The 14,825-nt window shown below is 50.3% G+C and overlaps 4 protein-coding genes across 4 annotated transcripts; 1 reads left to right on the top strand and 3 right to left on the bottom strand.

The window, feature by feature from the left end:
• Positions 1–459: 459 nt before the first annotated feature.
• Positions 460–3,941, bottom strand: msh3 (mismatch repair protein MSH3; the record flags this gene model as incomplete). The annotated part of the gene is made up of 3 exons (XM_058461619.1): positions 460–1,956; positions 2,008–3,101; positions 3,155–3,941. 3 exons carry the CDS (start codon positions 3,939–3,941, stop codon positions 460–462), a joined length of 3,378 nt encoding a protein of 1,125 aa, XP_058322196.1.
• A 1,169-nt stretch (positions 3,942–5,110) lies between these two features.
• N7508_003552 (uncharacterized protein) lies at positions 5,111–6,316 on the bottom strand (the record flags this gene model as incomplete). Its single annotated transcript, XM_058461618.1, has 1 exon — positions 5,111–6,316. The coding sequence occupies one exon, from the start codon at positions 6,314–6,316 to the stop codon at positions 5,111–5,113; it is 1,206 nt and encodes a 401-aa protein (XP_058322195.1).
• A 1,307-nt stretch (positions 6,317–7,623) lies between these two features.
• On the top strand, positions 7,624–10,929 carry N7508_003551 (cation-translocating P-type ATPase; the record flags this gene model as incomplete). The annotated part of the gene is made up of 1 exon (XM_058461617.1): positions 7,624–10,929. One exon carries the CDS (start codon positions 7,624–7,626, stop codon positions 10,927–10,929), a length of 3,306 nt encoding a protein of 1,101 aa, XP_058322194.1.
• Positions 10,930–11,818: 889 nt separating this feature from the next.
• Positions 11,819–14,135, bottom strand: N7508_003550 (putative TBC domain protein; the record flags this gene model as incomplete). Its single annotated transcript, XM_058461616.1, has 2 exons — positions 11,819–12,879; positions 12,932–14,135. 2 exons carry the CDS (start codon positions 14,133–14,135, stop codon positions 11,819–11,821), a joined length of 2,265 nt encoding a protein of 754 aa, XP_058322193.1.
• Positions 14,136–14,825: the final 690 nt, after the last annotated feature.

Here is a 14,825-nt window from a genome sequence, read left to right as displayed (position 1 = left end):
TCCTTTTGACGTGTTTGCACGGGCTCAATGCGACAAACGAGGTTGTGATGTTGTTTCCCTCTTTCCTCTTGTTACTGGCTTTGCTAGTACTTGTAAATCCTCATATTGAACCAGGCCTGATCGACAAAAACAACAATGGAATCCCCCCAAAAACATTTGAAAACCTCTGATTCCGCCTGTCGAGGGCGTTCGTAGTGCCTGACGGTGTTCGATTGTAGTATTCCATCATAGTCTAATGGTACATGGCCAAGTAGGTATTGTCACTGCTTGACTATTACATATCGTCCTATTACTTCATGCCTACACACCAAGTCTACGTGGATATCATGCCCTGCCAGTACAGAGTATTGATATCTGATATCTGATATGGGCTTCGACTTATGGTAAATCAACCCATGCACGTAATCTGTACAAAACCGAAAAAACCCCATTGCGCCTGTCCAGGTCACATAGTGTAAATTATAACTGCTCAGCACTAGCCACAAGCCTCTCAAGAAACCCATCACTAACAGAGTCCCCATCTCCACCCTTGCTATCCAGAACACGCCCAACGGCACCAACAAGCCCAGCCAGCCGTTTCCGACGAATAGACTCCTCAAGCTGTGTGCTCTTCTGACGAGCAATATCAATAACAGCCGAGGGCAAGTTAGCCAATCGAGCCACATTCAATCCGTAACTGCGATGCGCAACGCCTTCAGTGACTTCATACAAGAATGTGATCTCCTCGTCGCCCTCTTTCTCGCCTGTTTCTGTGAACTTCATGTGCACATTACGGAGGGCGTTATCAGGGAATGATTGTACCATCCGTGAGAGGTGCTGGTAATGGGTGATGAATAGTGTGAGGGATTGGATAGACCGGACCATGTAATCCAGAACAGCCTGAGCGATGGCAACACCGTCGTGCGTTGATGTACCACGGCCCAATTCGTCGAGGATAACCAAAGACCGCGGCGTGGCTTGCTTGAGGATATCTGCTGTCTCAGAGAGTTCGACCATGAATGTTGACTCGCCGGCGAGCATGTTGTCGAATGCTCCCATGCGCGTGAAGACGGCATCTAGGAGACCGAGTTTGGCTGAGGCTGCTGGGACGTAGGAGCCGATTTGGCCCATTATTGCGATTAATGCCACTTGTCGTACGTAGCTGGATTTACCGCCCATGTTAGGGCCTGTAACGAGGAGTGCGCGTGTGTTGTCGTGGTGCAGGTTTGTGTCGTTGGGTACGTATGAGTTTGTAAGGAGGTGCTCGACCATTGGGTGGCGGCCTTGCTCGATGTGTAGGCCTGCTTCGTCTGTGTACTCTGGCTTGACGTAGCCGGGTTGTTGGGCGATTGTTGCTAGGGATAGTAGGCAGTCTAGTGTTGCGAGAGACTGGACGCAATCACGGAAGGATTGGTACTGGGCTGCAATGTCGGCTAGTAGTGCTGTGTATGCTTGGTCGCATGCCGCTGCTAGGGCTTCCTTTTGCTGGTCACGTTCACGGATCATTTGGACGACTTCCGGTGTGTGGAAGCGTGAGACTCGTTTTGTGCCGCTTACTTTGATCCATGAGGCCGGGACGCGCTTGAGGGCCGGTGAGTTGTTTTCGATTTCAATCAGGTACTCGATGCCGGACACTGTCGAGTATTCGACTTTACCTCTTCCAATCGTTGAAGCCGCGTCTTTGCGATGCTCGGAAAGACTGTGCTCAATGCTTCCAATCTGGAGCTTATGTTCGCCGATGGCTTCTGTTTCCTCTGCTTCACGGAAGAAAGAGTACTTGTCATCAGTCCGAGCAGCATGCATATTGATCTTGTCCAGAAACTTGACGACTTCTGCTCGAATTGTGGGTAAAGAGGCGATTGCCTCGCTCACTAGTGTTGACTCGAAACCTGTCTGACCGGGTGATTTGATATCTGAGAATTCCATTGCAATCATTTGCATGGCTTGCAGCACATTCAAGAGTTCCGGACGCGTGCACTTTCCGAATATTAGCACCGATAAAGACCATCATGACGAACAGTCACTTACCTTTCCATAGTAAATGCGAATCAAGCTCTTCTCCAGGTCACTCTTGACTTTGCCGAGCAAGCCTCGCACTCTTTCCACAGAAACCACCCGGACAGAGTCCGTCAGCTCCTCGACAGCATTTGTCCTCTCCTCCAGGCGAACCTTATCAAGCAAAGGTCGTCCAACCCATTGACGCAACATACGTTGCCCGAATCGGGTCTGCGTCCGATCCAGGGTCCAGAACAGACTACCCTTGGCCGAATGATCCGTTTGGTTCTGATAAATCTCCAAACTGACCAGGGTGTTTCCGTTCAAGAGCATGTGCGAGCGGGCCGAGAAGGGCTGAAAGTACTTAGTAAGGTCAAATACATGCTCTAAACCATACTCAGTCATGTGTTCAATCATAGCAGACAAACAAACAGTAACCTGTTCCGGCAGTTCAAGAACGTTTTGGAGTAACTTTGCAGCTTGAGCATCCTCTTGAGTGCTTGTAGCCTTCATTTTACCGGCGTAAAAGCCCGAGACATGACTGTGAGCCTCAGCAGCAGATGTTTTCTTCTTCTGGGCCCGCTCCAGCCGCACGGCATCGCCGAATACATTCATTTTGCTTCCGGACAAATGCTGAACAAGCTTCTCGCTAGCTCGGGACATCTCGCCAACAATGAGAATTTCACAGGGGGCAATGTGTAGGAGTCGTGTCTCGATCTCGCTCCGCATAAAGCCATCCTCAAAATCGTCGTAGATGATATCGCCTGTAGCCGGCTGAACGGCAATGATTCCGACATGCACCCGCTCATCGTTCCCTGGACCCTTGGCGTTTGTCTCTGTCATGCAGAGCATGTAGCCCGTAGCAGGTGAAGTGCCTCCCGCTGCCGGGGCAGGGCCCTCGAGACCTTCGGCGTCATCGATATAGGTTCCTTTGGTGTACAGATTCGTCAACTTGCGAACAAATGGCGCGTTGCGGTTATCACCCGCAGCTTTGAGTGCAGCTGTCTCGATCTGTCGCACTACGCCGACTTTGTGGCCTGCCGTAACAAGTCGTTTCACATGGACATGCAGCCGATGCACGGGGATGCTAGCTGAAGCAAACCGGTCAAGGTGTGCCTCCGAAGGATCTAAAATTCCATCAGTCAGTTACCTTCAATAGGATATTGCAGGATACACTTACGTTCATCGAATCTGAACTTCCCCGGGATGCACACAATGCCCAGCTCCTTTGCAGCAATGCGTGCATCCTCACCGAAGAAGCGGAACTTGTAACCGACTTCAATCACGAGTACAGTATTCATGTGCTTGCGCTTAATCTCAACGACCTGCTTCTCCATGGGTGTGAGTTTGCTTCCGCCCTTCTTGGCACCCTTGCCTTTGGTTGGCGGAGGAGATTCGTCATCCTCCTCAGCCTCCGCAGCCTCGTCTGCTCCAGCGGTGGAATCGTTTATAGCTCTCCTTCCAATTCCAATCAAGCAATCTGCTCCGCCGAGCTTCTTGACAAATTTCTGGTGAAGCTTCTCCTTTTCCTTCTTCCGTTGGTCCTGTTCTGGGTCGACCTTCTCCGTAGCATCTGTAGCAGACACACCTGTAGCAATGGCAGGGGAGCTTTGGAATTTGAAAATGTCGGTGCGCTGACTACTGCTCGGCTGGGACGTATGTTCGAACGGTACGCTTGCCGCAACTCGAATGGGCTCCTCTGCGTCTGTGTCGGCGGTCTTGGCTCTTTTTGGGGCTGGAACGACGATGTCTTCTTCGTCATCCTCTTCCACTGGGTCAGCTCGTTTCGACTCGTTGATCTTCTCCGCTGGCGAGGCTTGTCTCTTCTTGGGTCCCTTGGCCGGGGTCGCTTCGGAGTCTTTGGGAGAGGCGCTGGAGGAGGGTTTCTGGGTGAAAAAGCTAGAAATACTTGGTTGCTTGCGTTTGAGTGACGGTGAAGGTGCGGATTGCGATGATTGAGGTGCCATCTTCGGGGTGGTTGGTCTGCTCCCACCGCAGGTATGCGGAACAGCAGTGGGATAGGACAGGTAATGATGAGGTGGATATGGGTGATGATTCTCTCAGTAGGGGGTATCTCGGGTATCTCTCAAATTGAGTTCTCGAGATAAAAGAATGCTTCACTGGCCATGCGACTTTGCACTCCGCATTTCCCTGAAGCTTGACGCGTACGGGACGCGTGAAGGCGTTAAGTGGCTGAGTCAGCGATTTGTAGGGCGCTCGAAGTATTGTAGGATGACCGAACATTTATGATATGTCGATCGTACTTAGATGACTTTTCAATACTAGAGTGCTCCTTCTTGCTTTCTTCATAGTAATATGCAAATGCTCACCTTTGGCCCTGAATCACACCTGAAAGAACGCCAAGGCTAAGATTTCTAGTGAAAGTTGATCATAGAGGATACTTGACTAGTACTTTTAAGCAACAGCTCACGTACTGAACGTCTCCTCAATCTCGGCCTGGCAGAACCTAGCCCAAAAAAATCAAAGACCTCCACCCACAAGCAATTGACCTGCTGATGCTGAATGCCGGCGCGGGACCAAAGCCCGCAGAAGGAAAACCGCAACGGGAAGACGCAGCCTACTTCGAATAATACCATTCGCGAAGAAACACATTCGGCTGCACAAGCGGACTGGCAACATTCCTCAACTCCGTAACGAACGCCAAATACATCACACGCGCAATCGTGATGACGGACTCAAAGCAAAAATCTACCAATCCGCCTAGTAACCCTGCATACAATGCCTTGAAATCAGCTGTGCGAACGATGATTGCTGACCATTTATCGTTTGATCTGGCCGAGGCTGCGCCAAATGTTAGTGTTCATTTGCTCAGTCCCGGTTGGACTTATATCGGATTCCATACGGAGGGCGGCCTTGAAAACTTGATATAGACAAGTGTATTATCGAGAGATGGATATCATTGTTGATAAGAGTTTCACAACATGCTCAGTACCCTGAATCGCCTGCGTCACAAATTACCACACGGCTCATCCACTCAGAGCGTAGCATATTAATTGACGAGATCCGCTTCCACGGATTGGGATGTAGCATTGCATAAATGGCATTACGTCGTCTCTGTCAACTATGTATTAGCAAATTGTCTCCTACACAACAACGAAAAGACTCAACGGGTGAACTATACCTGTCCAAGCGACTCGATAGGCGCATATCCATCTTCTTCACAGCGGCCATGCAAATACTCCAAGTACCGCCCATCTTCACGACGTGGTCGAGCACTGCGCCAAAGCAATCGGCCGGTTATTAGTGTCATATAGACAATAGCAGTGGCCCAAACATCTGCCGGGCGAGGATCAACCTCTTCCTCGCTGTCACTGGGGGCATAGGGAGAAGAATGGTGTTCAAATGCCTCTGGTGGGATGTATGGGAGACTCATACCGGCGAAGGAGGCTGTTGATGGGTTTACGGTTGTAGACTGGGCAGTGTTTCGGGTTGATGAGGTTGATGAGGCTTGACGAGAAAAGGAAGATAAAAACCATGGCAGTGAGAAGGACCAAGCTGCATGATGATGTTGCTGTTGTGTTGAAGGGAGTGTTTCTTCCTCATCTTCTCTTGGTGTCATGCGGACCGTGCACTCCTCCCATATACGCTTGACATATCCATCACCGAAACCAGCTAGCTTGACTCCTCCACTTGATGTCAGAAGAACAGTTTCTAGACGGATATCACGGTGTGCGGTTTCGTGCTCGTGCAGGAAGCAGAGGGCGCGGAGGATTTGCTTTATGATACAGTCGGCTTCATGGGCTGGAAGTATTCCATTGCGAGATATCAAGGTATGTAGATCCCCGCCGGCGCAGTATGGCATGACAAGGCACAGTTCGGAGCGTTCATTATGGAGCAGGTCGAGGATTGGGAGGATATTTGGATGTTGAGGATGGAAGATCGCGCTGGTTGGAGAGAGACAGGTGGTGAAATGGGATGAGCAGGCCGGCGAGAGTGTCTTTTTCAAGATGTTGCGTCGGTATACTTTGATTGCGAGGAGTTGTTGGCCCCTTGATTCGTGGAGGCGGGTTGTACTGTTCGCTCCGTAGTGGACTATCTGTTGGCAACGTCCGTATTTTTCTGTGAATGGTAGACTGATAGTTGAGAGCTGTATTGCGCTGGGGGCTGAGGCTGCTGAATCTCCAATTAAAGGGAGCCGGTCGGTGGAGACGGTTGTCAACAGAGGTGGTTTCTCGTGCTTCAAGACCGACCAGCCGCGGCCTCCCATTCTCTGCACGGCATTATTCAGTGAGCGTTTGTCTTTTGCATCTGCCGATTCCTCAGGGAGGGTTCTTCGAGTTGGATACTCGTGGTAGTCATCATTCTGGTCTGGAGGGCGCATGTCGATTGGTGCTCAGGCTATCAGACTTTCAGATGACAATGTATGCTTTGGCACAAACGCAATGGAAGTTATGGAGAGGAAGTGCAAAAGACCAAAAAAACAAAGGGAATAACAAGCTAGAGTTTTGAATCTGCGCTGTCCTTATATAGATCTACACACTGGCGGTGTATATCGTTCTACTTACGCTGTCAGAATTCTAGGATAATAAGAACAAAGAGAAAGTGAGCAGATGGAAAAACACAAAGTATGTCATCGCAGCACAGCTCTCTCAACTATGGGCCAGGAATGAATAGAACAAATCTCTCGCTGGTCTCTAGTTAGCTGGAAATATTCGCGATTGGACGCGTCAAACTGCTCATATTGATCCTATCGAAATAGCCCCATAGTGAGCGATTTATTTCAGTTTCCGCTCAAGCTACTGAAGCGGCTCGCGTGAATTGAAAGCGGCTGGGGGAAAAATTGAAATGTGGGAGTCTTTCAGAGTGGTAGGTGGGAGGTGGTAATGTCTGAATTGAGTAAGTTCGCAGTCATTCCTGTGGCGAGGAAAAATCCCTCATGGCCGAACCGGGGAATAATCCACGCTTTTGTGACTGTGACCTTGACGGAAAACAGCAAATTTTACGAAATCTGCGGCATTTGTCTCTTTTTTTTTACGTTGGAGCTTTTGATCTGACAGGATTTCTGGACCTCGTGAATTCCCACGGAATCTGATCGTGGACCAGGGAAAAGTAGGGCTGAACACGTTTTGGTATTGTCAGGGATGGAAATATATGTTAAATGATTAGTTCATAGTCTACAATCTCGTAATATAACAGAACATGTTGTACGGAGGTTATCATAGTTCACTGACAGCTGTCATTCTGGCTGGTGCATGAACCTGGTCAAAGTAGATGGTGTCACATATGGCTTGAACTGAATAGACCGGAGTACCTCATTAAATTCTCACAAAACGAGAACGATACCGTCAAAATAGTAGGTATCTCAGAGATTCAAGCTGATATCACAAGTTCGGAGTATAGCCTAAAGTGAAGTGGATCGAGGGAATAAAATATCAAGTCAGACCCCATAGTTAGTTTATTTCTATTTCCCTCGCCTGACTGTGTCATGGCACGCAGACACAGGGACTGGCTTGAACATTCCCAATTCGGCAGGCTCGAATCAGGCCTAATCAGTCTGCAAACATATAAGAGGACTTTCCCTGTCCCTTTACTCTCCTCGGCCCTTCCTCTTTGATTTTCTGGCTTGTGCTGCTCTCTTGGACATTGGACTGTCTTCCTTTCAATTTCCCTATACCTCAGACGTCCACCATGCATTCCCACGATAGCACCACCGATGTTGACGTCGAGTCGGAGGGTGACCAGATCAAGGATGAACCTGATCGCACTGGACGTTCTGCACGAATTACTTTTGAGGAAGCATCCGCTGCAGATGGCCTCCGATCAATCTACCAACCAGCTCGGTTCACACGAACCCGCTCCGTGAGCCGTGATACAATTCGCAGCAGCAGAAGCAGTCAGACCGCCGCAACAGCTGGCTTGCCCATCGAATTCCGAACCCTCTCCATCCATATCTCTGAGTCCCAGAATGCCCCCAAAGAAGTCGTTCCCGATGTCGACACCACGAAGAAAGAAAGGCAGCCGCACCAAGATTACTTCGAGAACCTCGACTTCCATACTGTGACCACTGAAAGTCTATGCCAGAACTTCAACGTCGACCAACGTACTGGACTCAGCTCGTCATCTGCAGCGACTCGTTTGCAGCGAGACGGAAAGAATATCATTGCACACCATGGAGAGAACTATGTCAAAAGGATATTTTTTTATGTCTTTGGCGGATTCTGCTCTGTGCTCTGGGTTGGAGTAGTCATTTTCTTTGTTTGCTGGAAGCCGCTCAGCAACCCGCCCTCTGCTCAGAATCTCGCTATGGCTGTGCTCATTCTCATCGTAATTTCTCTGCAAGCAAGTTTCTCGGCCTTCCAAGACTGGTCTACTAAGCGTGTCATGAATTCCATCCTGGACCTCCTACCCGCTGAAGCTATGGTCTTGCGAGATGAGATGCTCATTCATCTTCCTACTACTGAGCTGGTTGCTGGTGATATTGTCCACATCGGGATGGGAAATAAAGTTCCTGCTGACATGCGCTTGCTAAAGAGCTCGGGTGATGTCCGCTTCGACCGAGCTATCTTGACCGGCGAGTCGGACGAGGTCGAAGGCGCTATTGAGTGCACCGAGGCGAACTTCTTGGAGACTCGCAACATTGCTCTCATGGGAACTGGTGTTACCAACGGCAATGCTATCGGTATCGTCGTCTTGACCGGTTCTCGCTCCGTTATGGGTCGCATTGCTACAATGACAGCTGGCGTTAAGCAAAAGCCAACCCTCATTCAACGCGAGATCAACCGATTTGTTGGGATAATCGTTGCTCTCACAATTTGCCTCGCGCTACTCATCTTCTTCACTTGGCTGGGATGGCTGCACAGGGATCATCCGTCTTATATGTCCGTTGTAGCCATGCTGAATAATGTCATGGGCTGTGTGGTCGCCTTTATCCCAGAGGGAGTACCTGTTGCTGTTGCTTTGACTCTGATGATGATCGCCAAACGGATGAAAAAGACCAGCATCCTGCCCAAGGGCCTTGCCACTGTTGAAACTCTGGGTTGTGTGAACGTTCTGTGCTCCGATAAGACTGGAACTCTCACCCAAAATCGCATGTTCGTCAAGTCTCTCGGAATGCTTGACTGGGAATACAGTCTCGAAGACCTGGTTCCCAGTGAGTCCGGGATTGCAGAAATACCCGAGGGCCTGCGCAATACGCTGCGGGCATCTGCACTGTGCAATGATGCATCGTTTGACCCGACCACAATGAACAAGCCCACCCATGACCGTCTTGTCAATGGAAATGCCACAGATGCCGCAGTTCTCCGATTTGCGGACAGTGTCGGTATGATATCGCCCACAGCTCTGGCTCCATATGAGCGTGTGCACCAGATTCCATTTAACTCGAAGAACAAATGGATGCTTACACTTCATCGTGATCTAAACTCAACCAACGAGTTTCTTCTCTACGTGAAGGGAGCACCTGATGTGCTACTGGATCATTGCTCTACCTACTGGTCTGCAATCCACGATACAGTCCGTCCACTTGATGCGCAGGCCCGGGAGAAGCTTTCAAACTACCAGGCTAAGCTGTCCCGCAGAGCAGAACGGGTTATTGTCATATGTCAGCGCCGTTACATCCCCTGTGCTACACCAGGTACAAATGACTTCAGCAACGAAATTATTGAGTCAGGCGTAAAGGACCTCACAGTTCTTGGTATCTTCGGTATCATTGATCCACCACGCGAGGAGACTGCCAATACAGTCTCGGCTTGCCGAGAGGCAGGCATCCGTTTCTTCATGGTCACTGGTGATTTCGGCCTGACAGCAGCTGCCATCGCTCATGATATTGGCATCTATGACGGACGAGCTGAGCCAGATACTGTTGATGACTTGAACGATGGTCTTGATCCGAAAATGGAAATCAAAGTCCCGAAGTCACGACACAGCCTGCTTCTCGAAGGTCCTAGTCTCTCATCATTGACTTCTGAACATTGGGAAACGATCTGCGGCTACGATGAAATCGTCTTCGCCCGCACCACCCCCGAGCAAAAGCTCCGCATTGTGACAGAACTGCAAGCCCGCGACTACATAGTAGCAGTCACCGGCGACGGCGTCAATGACGCCCCAGCTCTACGCGCAGCAGATGTTGGTATCGCAGTCGGATCCGGCAGCGACGTGGCCATCGAGGCAGCAGATCTCGTCCTCCTGGAACGCTTCGACTCAATCATTGAAGCCATTCGCCTGGGCCGGCTCGTCTTCCAAAACCTCCAAAAGGTTATCGCCTACCTACTCCCTGCGGGAAGTTGGTCAGAGATTTGGCCAGTCCTAATGAACGTCTTCTTCGGGTGCCCAGCACCTCTCAGCACATTCCTCATGATCATTGTCTGTGTGTTCACAGACCTGTTCCTATCCCTCTCCTTGATCATGGAAAAAGAAGAATTCGACCTCCTCAGCCTCCCACCCCGCCGCCCAAAGAAGGACCACCTTATCAACCTCCGCATCTACGGCCAATCCTACCTCTTCGTCGGTGTGATGGAAGCCTTCAGCGCTCACGCAATGTTCTTCCTCTACATGTGGCGGCACGCGGGAATCCCCTTCTCAGACTTGATCTTCTCCTTCGGGAACTTTACAGATGGGTTCCACGGTTATACCCAAGACCAACTCAACCACTTCACGAGTGTCGGCCAATGTTGTTATTTTGTCGCATTGGTCATCATGCAATGGGGCAACGTTCTCTCAGTCCGCAGTAAACGCATGTCCCTGCTGCAGGCTGATCCCATTCGTCCTGCTCGTCGCAATCCCTGGTTACCGTTGGCTATTCTTATTTCCCTCGTTATTGCGATTTTTGTCACGGAGGTTCCTGGCCTGCAGAATTTGTTCAGCACTGCTTCTGTTCCCATTGAATTCTGGCTTATTCCGCTTGGTCTCGCTTTGGGCATTCTGTGCATGGATGAGTTGCGCAAGGCTCTTGTGCGGCTTTTCCCCAAGGGGCCTGTTGCTTGGGTTTCGTGGTAATATGTGTCGATGGTTGATTGTATCATGAGATAGATTAGTGCCTGGGCTATCTTTCTTCTTTCGTGTGCATATTTTAGAAGACATTGCTTTTCTCCTTTACCTGGCCATTTAGCTGTTCGCTATCCCGTATCTGCGCAATATTGAATATTATACAGACTCTCCTCGGCTTTTGACGGCAATGGAGACTTGATAACGACAAATATTACATTACAGTTGAACTAACGTTACTCCATGCTTACACATTAAGCCACCATTAATCAAAACATTTACACAAGCCAAGTAAGCCACAACCCTAATCTTTACCCCTAAACTCTAGTACCCAAAGAAACAACCCCAAAATTGAAAAATGACCTTGATTGCTTGAATACCACTAAAAGAGATACCAACGAAAGAGAAAAAACTGCAATGCATCAGAGGGGCATGAGTCAAAGGCTAAAAATACAGGATGGAGAAAGAATACTCTTGAAGAGCAAAGAAAACGAGCAGAGACAAAGGCGAAAAAGAGAACAGGAAATAGGGAAGAAACGACTGGTTTGTGTGGTATCTGGCGTGCCATACAGGATAAAATGTGAATTAGGAAGAAGGGAAATGGGTGTCAGCGAGTGAAGGTGTGGCGAAGTGGACAATAGACAATAGGCGGAAGAGTAATAGTAATGGTAATGCGATTTTCCATTTAAATTAGTCAAGCCGTAATGTAAACGTTGAAATGCGCTCTTTTCTCTGGGGTAGCGGTAGTGGTAGCGAGTGGATATCAAAACAAAAAAAAATGATGAAGGCTGTTGTACGAAAAAGAATACGCAAAACTCGAAACCCAAAAGCTCAACGGCGTTTGAGACGAGTAAAGGGCGCAATCAAGAACCCAGACAGAGAGACTGGAAATTCAGGCAAATCAATTGCGGACCTTCCCAGCCTCTCTAACAGCATTCATAAAACCATCCTCGGTGCCGACAGAAGAGAGAATCCAATAATCAGCAACACCCGGGTTCTCAATAGACCCACCACCAAAGCCAGAAGCGGCAGGGGCACTATGGCGATCCTTCGGTTTCTGATTACCAGCACCGAGCGAACGAGGACCCCAACCGATGATATCACGGACGGCGATGCGAGACTGGTCGTCTGACTGGTTGAAGGAGAACAGTTGAGTCTGTAGGCATCCGAGAACAGCAACAGCCGAGCGAATCATGATGCGATCGCCCTCGAAGACCCAGCAATCCCAGACGCGAGAAAGGCGCTCAAGATCGAGGCCGTTTGTTAGGAGGGAGCGGAAGATTGGTTCCCAGATTTCTTCGTTCGAGAGGTGGTGGGTTTCTGTGAGGTGGGCAAAGAGACGGGGGAATTTGTAGCGCAGGGTATCTGTTGCCAGGGTGTAAGAGCGGGCCATGGCGCCGCGATCCCAGGTGAGGAATGCGACTGGGAGGGGTTTGTTTAGGGCGTTGGCCATGGCGAGGAAGGCGGATGCTGGTGTTGGGAATTGGAGGACGAGGAGGGCGGCGATGGTGTGTAGGCCGTAGATGTAGCCTACGTCGCTGCGGTACATGCAGTATGCTTGAAGGACGTCGATGAGGGTATCGCGTAATGGACCACCTTCTTGGAAAAGGTTCAGGTCTGAGAAGGCCTTTGGGACGTCTGTTTTGATAGCTTCGAAGCAGTCCAGTAGTCGCTTGTTGTTCTCGCTTTCCGCGTCCTTTTTGCGTTCTAGGTCCTTGGCTCTTTGGAGCGCCTTAGCGAATGTCTCTTCGTTTAATGCTAGTTCGTTGCCGAGGGCGCGTTTCCAGATATCTCCTCTGTTGCGAGGTGGGATTCCGCGCCACCAGAGTTCTCGGATGCGAGGTTCGCACAGAGCGCGATCCCAATTAGGAAATACGTATTCATCCCAAATGTTTTGTAGCGTTACTCGGGTACTATCCTTCTCGCACTGCGCGGAGGCATCCCGGGCAGCTTTGCGTTTCTCTGAAATGCGAGTTAGAAATTGAGGATCAGTTCGGCTATTGTAGATACTTACCAGTTTCCCGAGACTGGGCCATCATCTGCTGGTACTGCTTCAAATGCTTCTTTTCCTCCTTCTGATCCTTAGGCGGAAGCCAGCTAGGACGTGTCCGCGTGAGAACCTTCTCTTTCTCCTTGCTAATCGGTAAAGGGTCGATCATGATATTGCTCTTCTGCAGAGGAGGCAATGCAACAGCATCGCGAGACGCTCGGTGCGAGTCTTCGCTAGACTTCCGCGAGGCACCAGTCTGCACATTCTCCTCACGCTGTCGGTCTCTATCATCCGCATGCAGCTCAAGAGCTTCCGTAATGATTTTAGCCTCCTCGGACAAATCCGACATGTAACTGTTATACGAGTAGGCTCGAGGGTTGCGAGGCGAAATCTGACCGCGCTCAGGACCTGCGGAGCTCGATCGTTGTATTCGCTTCATGCGGGATGCCTTGGCTGTATTTTCAGGTGCGGGTGGTACGTGCGTTTCGGAAATTGTATGGGAAAAGGGCAATGGGCGCCGGCCGGGACTACGGCCACCATTGGGACTGGCAGGCCTTGAAAGGGTGCGATCCTGCTGAGGGCGTGGAGAAATAGGGATATTCCACAAGCTTGCGTCGTCCGGCAGTTCATCGTCCGAGTCATGATATTCCTCCTCCAGGTCTTTCAAGGACTTGCGATTCGGTTGCCAGGTTTGTTTCTGAGTAGGTGTGCGCGCGGACAGCGGAGACAGAGCTAAGCTGGTGCTTGAGGTGGAGCGACTGGACGTGGGTCGGAGTGGTGAAATTGACCGCGATCGACGAGGCTGAGACGGGGTCAACCCTGGGGAATGGAGTGTGTTGCTCGAATCTCTGCGTTTTCCAGGTCTTGCCGAAAGAGGGCCTGCAGGGTGGGGATTCTTGGTTGCTCCGTTGACCTGCATGGGAGGTAACTGGCCTCGCTTTCGGGGTTTCGGCGTAGCGGTCAGGTCGCGTGTGGAGGTCGCAGGGATCTTGCTCATTCGAGCAGCGGGCGACCGTGTCATTGCCCCAGCGCGGCCATAGGAGGCAGCTGGGTCCACGTACGATATTTCGGCATCGTCCTCCAAGCCGATTTCTTCGAAGTTCGAGATATCCGTGAAGATACTGTCCGGGCCGTCCAGGTGGGACGACGAATGAAACGAGGAGGATTTGGAGGATTTGGACCCGGAGAGCTCGGGGGGAGAATTGGGCGTCGGACCAACGGTGGTCATGGTATCATGCAATTGTCTTCAAACGTGTTGATCCCCCACAAATCGCCCTTGCCAAAAAAAAATAAGAAAAAAAACACACAGGAGGAACCCGACGGGATGGCCGGAAGGGATCGAGATCGGACACAAGGATCGGGATTTAGAGAAATCGGACTGGGACAAGATCGATCGAAGGGCAGAAACCGAAGACAAAGACAAAGAACAATAACACAGTCAACGAGAAATGAATTGCAGGCTCAGCCGCAGCCTGATTAAAGCCAGATCAGGTGTAGTAAAGAGGGATCAGGAGAGGGCCGAGACGGGCGGTATGAGTAGCACCACGAGCGAGATGTGAAAAAGAAGACGAAATGAAAGACGAAATGAAAGTGAAAAGACAGAAATGAAGAAGTTCAAATGAGGGACAAAGAGAGAAAGTTGGGAGAGTCCGCGATGCAAGCGGGCCTCAGGCAGTGCCGCACTCGGTCTGGCCGAGAACAGGGGGGTACCTCGGAGATACTCGTCCCACTACGGAGATTTGGACCCTCGACGTTGTACCTCGTAGGTATTATCGCATTTCTGACACGGGAAGGGATGAGCAGACACAGCCTTCTATGTAAATCGTATGTGATCATCTATAATCAATTTGTATGAAGTTGTTCGGTTTCTACATCTTGAACCCCTGAACCACAATCTCTCTCCAGTCGGGTCTTTGTC

Source organism: Penicillium antarcticum (assembly GCF_028974205.1).
Source record: "Penicillium antarcticum strain IBT 31339 chromosome Unknown utg000003l_segment0_segment0, whole genome shotgun sequence".
In the NCBI taxonomy this organism is placed as follows: domain Eukaryota; kingdom Fungi; phylum Ascomycota; class Eurotiomycetes; order Eurotiales; family Aspergillaceae; genus Penicillium; species Penicillium antarcticum.
The sequence above is the reverse complement of the archived record's forward strand: the minus strand, read 5'-3'. Positions and strand labels throughout refer to the sequence as shown.